This window comes from Ochotona curzoniae, unplaced genomic scaffold (genome assembly GCF_017591425.1).
Source record: "Ochotona curzoniae isolate NIBS_2020 unplaced genomic scaffold, NIBS_Ocur_1.0 contig_908, whole genome shotgun sequence".
In the NCBI taxonomy this organism is placed as follows: Eukaryota; Metazoa; Chordata; class Mammalia; order Lagomorpha; family Ochotonidae; genus Ochotona; species Ochotona curzoniae.
In genome coordinates this window covers 7495547-7505178 of record NW_024466607.1, presented here as the reverse complement: position 1 = coordinate 7505178, position 9632 = coordinate 7495547, and the positions used below count along the sequence as shown (strand labels likewise).

The following is a 9632-nucleotide window of genomic DNA, read 5'->3' as shown; positions in this document are numbered from 1 at the left end:
TCAGCTCTAACTGCTGCCAGTCTTGGCAGACTCCATCATGAAGTGAGACTTTCAGATCAAGCTATACAGCAAAACACTGACCTGAGACCATGTGGGGGCTGTTGTCACGGCTTAGTCCCACAGCCCACGGCAGGAGGAGGGCTTCTGCCTTCGGATCTGTTCAGCTCCGGTTGCTGTGGCCCTCTGGGGAGTGAACCTGAAGGTGGAAGATCTTTTTCTCTGTCTCTCCTTCTCTCTATATATCTACATTTCCAATCAAATAATAAACCTTAAAAAAATGAAAGGCAATGCACTGATAATTATGGGGTTAAGATGGATGCTTGATGAATTGCTAAGTCATCAAACAAAATCTGAAGTGCTCACTTCTGTACTTCCCCTTAAGTAAATAGTCAGATGCTATTAAGGTCCACATCGCTACTTCCTGCCACTGTTCATTACACTTTTGGCAAAACTTTGCTTCAACTCTCACTAAAGTGTTCAAAAACACTGTGCCAATGTCCTACATCGAGGCTATCTCAGACATCAGGCTTGTTTTACGTGACATGCATAATTTCACTGACTCCTTACAATGACCCCGTGAGCCATTTCCTTCTCAGAGAGAAGGCCGAGGCTCACAGCAGTTAAGTGACTCGTCAGAAATAAACAAGCCAGTACGTGGGAGACGGGGAGTTAGAACACGGATCTCCAACTCTAAAAGAGCACGCTCAGCTGAGCTCTACAGAACACACGGGTCTTCCACTAGCTTTACATGATGGTAAGTAATTCTCTTTAAAAATTTTGACCACATAACTGGGCCCAGCGCGGTGGCGCAAGTGGTTAAAGGTCCTCGCCTTGCACGCTCGGGATCCCATATGGGCGCCGGTTCTAATCCCGGCAGCCCCGCTTCCCTTCCAGCTCCCTGCCTGTGGCCTGGGAAAGCAGTCGAGGACGGCCCAAAGCTTTGGGAACCTGCACCCGCGTGGGAGACCCGGAAGAGGCTCCTGGCTTCGGATTGGCATAGTATCGGCCCGTTGCGCTCACTTGGGGAGTGAATCATCGGACGGAAGATCTTCCTCTCTGTCTCTCCTCTCTGTATATCTGCCTTTCCAATGAAAAAATAATAAAAATAAATCTTTAAAAAAATTTTTTTTTGACCACATAACTGCTTCCATTTTGTGAGGCCACATTTCTTTTATCTAGTTTTTAGGGATGCCCAAGTAGCTGTGTATCATCTCACACCAGGGAAAGGATGGTGATGTGTTTTAACCGATGGTGATGTGTCTTAACCTATTTTGTTGACAACTGCGAAGTCAGCTCATCTTAAAAGAGAAGGATCGGCACGTGCGATTGCTCGTGGTAATAGCCAGCGATCTGCTCAGGGTTCCTCTAGTGCCAAGTGCCAGCACAAGGACACTTGGAAAAGTTCATGCAAGATGGAAGTGCAAAAACGTTTTAAAGGCCACATACTGTTGAAAAAGTGTACGGAATGTGCACACGAAGGAAAAGCTATGTATGGAGTGGTTTTATACCAAGATAAGCTTATGTTTCCATTTAGCATCCCATGCACCCCCTTGTATTGATTTGCAATCTTGGAGCTTGACGCTGACTAATATATCTTTCCTAACAATGCTGAGTGAAAATGAATAGGTACTCAGGCATTGAAAAAATACACTTTTCCTGACTATAAAAGTAGAGCCCTCTCATTTTAGAAAACCTACAAAGCATAGAAAAGTATACACATGAAAATAGGAGTCATCTGTGATCCCATTACCCAGAGGTAACCACTGTTAACATTTTTACTTTGGGTTTACTTCCTTCCCTTTTCTTTCTATGCACACACATTTAAAAAAATCTACATGACGTGTCATTGCTTCTTCTTGGGGATCATTTCCCTGTGATATTGAACATTCTTGAAGACTGTTTAAACAGATGAATCACTAAGCATTTAAACCTTGCACCACAGAAGATGTGGTTTTCTTCTTTCGGTTTTAGGTGATGCTGGCATGAATACTCCTTTTTTCAATCTTAGTCTACTTTTCCCTGTATGAATTCCTGTAAGGCTAATGGAACTGAAAGCTTTTTCAAAAAGTAGTAATGAGCCCTGCTAGCCACAAGATTTCTCTCAATCAAGCACTGCGCAGTGACCTTTCAATGACAGACAAGTAACACAGTGCCTCCCACGGATTATCTCCCCAGTGACAGCGTGATCGCCTTAGTTTCTGCTCCAGACACTGTGGGGTTTCCACGAGACCACCCAACACTGAATTCCCCGCAACCTCTTCTTGCCATCTAGTGCTGCGTGACCACAGTTAGGAGGCCTCTTTCTCTTCACTGTGCTTCCTCTGGTGTTGAATAAGCTGTGAGCTGTAACGATAGGCTTTCCCACACTCACTGCATTTGTACGGTTTCTCCTTAGTGTGGGTTCTCAGATGCAGGATAACCTGAGATGTCTGCCTGAAGGTCTTCCCGCATTCGTTACACTTGTAAGGTTTCTCTCCAGTGTGGACTCGCTGGTGATCAATCAGGTTTCGGTTAGACGTGAAAGCTTTCCCACACTCACTACATTTATAGGGTTTCTCTCTACGATGTAGTCTCTGGTGTTCACTGAGGGTTTTCTTTAGGATGAAAGCTTTGCCACACTCATCGCATTCATAAGGCTTTTCCCCAGTGTGAATTCTCTGGTGGTCCATAATCTTTGTATTAGAACCACAGGTTTTCCCACACTCCTTACATTTGTAAACTTTTTTTCCTTTGTGCATTCTCTGATGTTGAGTAAGGTTTGAACTCCGGCTAAAGGCTTTCCCACACTCAAGGCAGGTGTAAGGCTTCTCTCCAGTGTGAACTCTGTGATGTGAAATCAGTCCTGAGCTCCGACTAAAGGCCTTCCCGCACTCCTTACACTCGTATGTCTTCTCCCCACTGTGGATCCCCTGGTGCCGAATGAGGTGTGACTTCCCGCTGAAACATTTCCCACACTCACTGCACGTGTAGGGCTTCAAGCCAGTGTGAATTCTCCGGTGAACAACGAGGTTGGAGCTGTGACTGAAGGCTTTTCCACAATCCTTACACTTGTATGGTTTCTCCCCCGTGTGGATTCGCTCGTGTACTGTGAGGTTTGCGTTCTGACTAAAGGCTTTGCCACACTCGGCACATACATACTGTTTCTTTCTAGCCCGAACCCTCTCATATGTTGGAGAGTCACAGTGCTGGCTGTCGTTTTTTTCAGAGTCTTGGTCAGTCAGGTCTGAGAGGGTTTTACTGTCTTTAACTGTCTTCAGTTTGAAGTTTCTAGTCTTTCTTCTCATCTTCTCCTGCTTGAAGCATTCCAGTGGCTTCTCGAGCCTTTTCAAGGAACTTTCCAAATGTTCGCTGCTTTGGCAACACCCCTATGGGATATGCTGACAGTGTGTGATGCTGAGTTTTGAGGAACGCTGCTTTGGAATCAACCTTCTTCAGTCCCACTTTCGCCATCTGACAGAGAAACAGAAAGTGCACGTCACCCCTTCTCTGTAGTACACGAATTACTTAAGGACAAGCTATGGCCGACCGTGGGCAGGTGCTTCAGGACAAGGCAATGGATGACAGACGAGGAGGGAAGTGAAGCGGACAGAGGACAAGGGTGAAAGCTGAAGGAGAAGCAGAGGTGCCGCGGCGCCCCAGACGTCCAGCGGCAGAATCAGCAATGAACAGTAGAACATCTGCCCTTGTTTCCTGCCGCCCGTGCTCTAACCCCATGGCAGGCAACACTATAATCTGGTTCCTAGAAAAAGTGAACCAGAAGGTCCTTCGTTCAGCAGCTGAAATGACTAATTTGGTTGGTTGCTGGTTCTTGCTTTGCTGCTAATGAGTGATACAATGGCTGGCATGGAATAGGTGTTCAAAACTTATTTTATAGAATAGAAACAGGTATTCTCTGTTAGGGTGCTCCAGGCCCAGGTGCCAGGTCCCAAGCATCTCTGTGTTTTGTTTTGTTTTGCTTTTTTTTTAAATTGGAGAGTCAGATATACAGAGAAGGAGAGACAGGAAGATCTTCCATCCAATGATTCACTCCCCAACTGGCCCCAATAGTTGGTGCTGTGTTGATCCGAAGCCAGGAGCCAGGAGCCTCCTCCACATCCCCCATGTGGGTGCAAAGTCCCAAGGCTTTGGGCCGTCCTCGACTACTTTCCCAGGCCACAAGCCGGGAGCTGGATGAGAAGTGGGGATGCTGGCATTAGAACTGGTGCCTGTATGGGATTCCGGCGCATTTAAGGTGAGGACTTCAGCCACTAGGCCACCGTGCTGGGCCCAACATCTGTTTTTAAGCCCTTCCTTGATGAGGGTGACACAAGTCCGGGTACCCTACAGCTATTGTGTAGGGGCTTGTCTGTGGCTGGCCACAGCTTTATGTGATAGTTTCATCTGCCTGTTTTCAACATGCTATTACTGATAGACATTTTCCTTTTTTGGGGGTGTGAGAATACTAAAAATTTCAAGTATTATGATACACTATTGTAAAATATAATCATCTTGTTGTACACAGATTTCCTGAACATTTTTCTCCTAACTGAACTTTTTTTTCTATCTAAACTTTTCTATTCTGACCACCTTCTTCCCCAATCCCTTTCCCACTTAATTTTTTGTATTTTCCCATATCTCTACTTAATCTTCATATGATCATTTTAAGCTACACAACATACCACTAATTGAATTAATTTTAATTTACCGGCTATTTTGCTAGTAGGAGCCATTTCTGCTGTTTCCGGAAGTTTGATACTATTTTCCAATGTCTCACAGCTTTCTGATAAACTAAGCCGCACTCACTGAAGGAGGGACATCTCCAGCGACAGAGCAGAAGACTAGCAAGAAGGGAACTGCGAAGGCTGGAACTCACACCTCAGAAGGGCAGGTACCACTGGTTCCACATCAGCCACACACAGACCGGTGTCCAAAGCACTGGCAGAGAGGACAGCAGGATGGATGGGTTCTTGCCAAGCAGCAGTCACCGCAGCTACCTCTCCCAACTCACAGGATGAAGTCGGTGGGGGAAGCTCTGTGGGAAATTGTGTGTGTGTAGGACGGAAGGGCAGAGTGAACTCACTTCTAGATTTCTGTGAGAAAGCTGAGGGTTCTCGCTGATATTCCTTTTCATTTATACTACTGAGACCTCTCTTTTCTTCATATATTTCTTAGACTAAAAATTATCTGGTAGGGGCTTAATAAGAGGGAATATGTAAAGAAACATTGTTACAGACTATTGTCTCTTTAGAATCCCTGTGCTGAAGTCCTAAGGTCCAATGTGCTTGTACTTGGAGACACAACTGAGGTCAGAAGGATGAGCGCTGAGCCCACAAGGCGACGTCCCTTGCATGACGACACACAGGGCTCTCACTCTCCTTGCAGGTCCGCATGCAAAGGTGGTGTGAATACACAGCAAGGTGGGCAGCCACAAGCCAAGGGAGGGGTCTCCACAGGAATTGGCTGGTCACCCCAAACTCATAACTGTAGCCTCCAAAAGTGTGAGAAAACAAGTTTCTGTAGTTTAAGTCACCCAGTGTACAGTGTTTTGTCAGCCTGAGCAGATTTGTACAAGCTTGAGATGGCACACCCACCTTTAAGGAGGGTACAGTGCAGCAGTATGACAAAACAATCAAGATGAGAAATCACAAGCCCACAAACCACCCTAGCAGGAGATGAAGTACAAGGTGCTAAGGAAGGGAAAAGCAATTAATGATGGGGCTTGCAAGGCCTGGGAAAAGGATTTTACAAAGCAGGAAGGAGGCACAGGGTCGGCATACCTGAAGACAAACGGGAAGGGCGGGTGTACCCCGCAGGGGTGCTTGGTTTGGGTTCTGGCTGTCCCACTTCTCCTCCAGCTTCCTGGTAACGTACACCACTGAGGACCCCAAGTACTCGGGTCCCTGTCATCCCTTTGGAAGACTAGCCCTGCTGTGGTGGGCATTTGGGGAGTGAATGCATAGATGGAAGATTTCTCTCCACTTTTCTCTACCATACCCCTTTGTCAATCTGCCTTTCAAATAAAGTGAAAATTACAAAGGAGGCTGTCTATAAGAAGCGGGAGACTACAGTACAAGCGCCACACTGGCAGAAACTCTGTTCATTCTGTTGTCCCACACTCTATTCCCAGCACCCAACACGAACCACACATGGAGTAAATATCCAGATATTTTTCATCATTGTAGTAAAAAAATAAATAAATGAAAGAATCAAGCTACCTGAAATTATCCCAGCCAGAATGCTGAAATTATAAGGCAAAAAATACAGACATAACTTGATGATCAACAGAAAACAAGTTCCTAAGAATGAAATCTCGCCTTAGTTTTTCTTTCCCCATTCTATGTTCTTTTTTCTACCTTGATACTTTCTGTTACTTTCCTTCTCTTCCTTATTTGTCAATATAGGCTGTCTTACGATTTTTGGGGGCTGGTGCGATGGCTCAATTGGCTAATCTTCTACCTCCAAGCACCAGCATCCCATATGGGTGTTGGTTTTTGTTCCAGCTGCTCCACTTCCTATCCAGTTCCCTGCTTGTAGCCTGGGAAAGCAGTAAAGGATGGCCCAAGGCCTTGGGACCCTGCACCCATATGGGAGACCCAGAAGAAGCTCCTGGCTCCTGGCTTTGGATCAGCTCAGCTCCAGCTACTGTAGCCATCTCAGAAGATCTTTCTATCTCTCCTCTCTTGTGTAGCGCTGGCTTTCCAATAAAAATAAATACATCTTTAAAAACAATTAAAAACAAAGATTTACTTATCTGGCAGCCAGTGACAGAGGGGAGACAAACAGAATGATACTTCCAGCTGCTGGTTCACGCCACAAAAGCAAGGAGCTAGGAATTCTATCGCAGTTTCCTAACAGATGGCAGGGACCTACGCAGCTGGGCCAACCTCTACTGCCTTTGCAGGTGTATTGGTAAGAAGCCTGGCCAGAAGCAGAGTAGCCGATTTGGGATGCCAGCATTGCAAGCAGTAGTTCAACTGGCCCTACAATATAGTTTTTCAAATCTTATTCACTTCCCCTAATTCCCAAACATCCTGCTCCAAGTTATCTCTCAGAACATTTATGTGTTTCTTAGCTTCATGAAGTGGAAAGCAGAGTAGGGAGCCAGTACCCATCAGGAATAAACTGAGGAAAATAAAAGGAAACAGTAGAGGCTGGCATTGTTACAACAGGTTAAGGTTGCAACGCCAGCATTCCATATAGGTGCCAGTTCAAGTCTCAGCTGCTCCACTTCCAATCCAGCTGCCTGCTAATGCGTTTGGGAAGGCAGCCGAGAGGGTCCAAGTGCTGGGGCCCTGCGCTCATGAGAGAGGCGGGATGAAGCCCCTGGTTCCGGTTTTGGCTTGTCCCAACTCTGGTTTTTGCAACCATTTTGAGGGTGACAGCAGATGGAAAATCTCTGTCTCTCCCCTTCTCTCTAACTCTTCGGGAAATATAAATCTTTAAAAAAAAAAAAAAAGGAAGCATCTCAGAGACATCACCTAGGAACACTACAATCACATACCCTATTCTTTTCCCATAATGGTGCCAGCTTATATCCTAGTATCAGACTTGATATCGTACCCTTTAACTTACAAAAGTATCCCCGTTTATACATTTTGCAACACTCTACCCAAAAGTACAATTAGGAAAGCAGTGCTTTAGAAGGACTATCCCAGATGTTTTAGGGTGGAATGTGGAAGACAACAGAGGCAGGGAAATGACAAGAAGACAATTTCAGGAACGCAGTATGGGGGAGCACTGGACAGCCTGGCACTTCCTAGGTGTCCGGTAAGCGGCTGTTGAAACAATGACAGAGCTTGCAAGACCCTCATCCAAGATGATGATGAGAGAGGACAGTGAAATTCAGCTTCTTCCAAGAAAGCATTCATGTCTATCAGACAGGATATACGACTGACGGAAAACAATGCACGGCCACCAGATGCACACTTGGGCATCAAGAATGGTGGTACAACTGAGCAGGGTGGGGGCACAGGAGGCACGTGGGACAAGGGAGGGACTGTGAGCAATGAAATATGAGGACAGCGAGACAGATGACAGAAGAGGTCACAAAATGCATGAGTGTTCTGAGAGGGGGACAGGGTCAGCAGCACCCGGGTCACCTGCTGTGAGGAAGCCCACGCTGGAGCTGCAAGGCCTGAGGACGAAGCAGCCCGGACTGGAGAGCGGGCAGGGCCGGGCTAAAGAAAGGCTCAGCGATGCGAAAGCCCAGCTGTTTGCTGTAGAAAACACCCTGATATCCTGGGGGGCACAGAGAGTTGGGGTTGGGGCTATAGGAGAGTGAGGGGACATGAAGTAACCTCCTGCAGGACACTCGGTTTCCAGGCAACTGAGAACAAAGGCCTGCGCTCAGCTGACGGGCAGATGAATGCGGATGAATGAGGCCCCCGCACATCTCCAACCCATAAGTCTCACAGGCTGTTTTGATCCCAGGACCATCCCTTTCAGGCAGTGAGGAACAAAGAGCAGAGAGGCCTTTCCCAGAAAGAGTGGTGGTGGGAGGGAGAGAACCAGATTGGGGTGAGAAGTGCAAGCGATGCTTTACCCAGCGAGGCTGCGTTCTCTTGCCAGCATCACAGCTGCTTGAGCAGGACCCTCTGAGGAATCATCACTCGGTTCCTGCTGATCCATGAGCTGCCGGGGAGTGAGGAGTAAGAGCAAACCTGAAGGTCAATCGGAGAAATGAGTGAGATGTAGGAAGTGAAGGGAGGAAAAAAAAGAAACATAAGAAAATGGCAAGGGACTGACCCTCTCTCTTAGGAAAAGTTCCAAGCCTACAGCATGAAACAAAGGAGAAAAAAGGAGAAAAGCTGACTCGAGTGACTGTACTATCGTCTCTTCACTTGAAAAAAAATTACAGAGCAAACCCATAAGCCAGAGTTGGCCCACACTAGGATTGCTGCATCCTTTTCCCTTGAACGACACACTAGGCGCTAAGCCTCCAGCACCAGGGCCCGGGATCCCTGCTTGGGGACACCACGAGTGGCCGGCACAAAGCCGGCCCAGCAACCGCCTCACAACAGGATCCCGGGGCTGGGAAATCCATTGTCTGGCACCGCCACCACTTCCCTTCCTCCCGTTTGTACCCCATTTTCTTTGATTTGACAAACCCCTGGCAGCACATGCGCATTCCCAGCAGCCCTGTCTCAATGCAGCCGACCAAGAGGCTAATTTTCCTGAGACTCACCCTCACCTGCGTGAACAGCGGCTTCGCACCCGAGGGGCGTGCATCATCTCATCCTAACGGGTCTCCGATCACTGCAAAGGGACGTAAAGGACAGCCTTGTCTGAGAGCCCAGCCCCAGGAGACCCTCAGGGCGGGGACCGTCCCCGAGAATCCCCCTTCCTGGAGGACCACTGTGCCTGCGTTCAAGACCTCCCAAGGGATGCAGTGACTACCCCAAGGCCCGGGGTCGGCCCATGCCCGTCCCTTTCACCTGCTGGGTGGACATCTGTGAGGTTTCAGGGTCTCCTACTGGAGAGTTCGATGCTTTAAGACTTCACCCAAGTGGGGGTGGGGAGAGGGGGAATGGGACACTCGCTGTGTCAGCAGTCTTTAGAAGTGAAGGGCCCCCGGGAGAATCTTTTACTCTGGGGACCCATTTCTCAGCGTTGCCGCCTAAGCACGATGTGTTGCGTCTGCCCATCGCACACAA

The 9632-nt window shown here is 47.6% G+C and overlaps 1 protein-coding gene across 2 annotated transcripts; it reads right to left on the bottom strand.

Annotated features, from left to right (window-relative positions):
- Positions 1-1142: 1142 nt before the first annotated feature.
- Positions 1143-8563, bottom strand: ZNF660 (zinc finger protein 660). Of its 2 annotated transcripts, XM_040995283.1 has the most exons (3): positions 8522-8563; positions 2284-3450; positions 1143-2098 (listed from the first exon to the last, which is right to left on the bottom strand). In XM_040995283.1, the coding sequence occupies exon 2, from the start codon at positions 3282-3284 to the stop codon at positions 2289-2291; it is 996 nt and encodes a 331-aa protein (XP_040851217.1). In that variant the 5' UTR covers positions 3285-3450; positions 8522-8563; the 3' UTR covers positions 1143-2098; positions 2284-2288. The 2 variants fall into 2 exon arrangements, with proteins under 2 accessions (XP_040851217.1, XP_040851216.1); XM_040995282.1 differs by lacking the exon at positions 1143-2098 and having other exon boundaries at positions 2221-3450.
- Positions 8564-9632: the final 1069 nt, after the last annotated feature.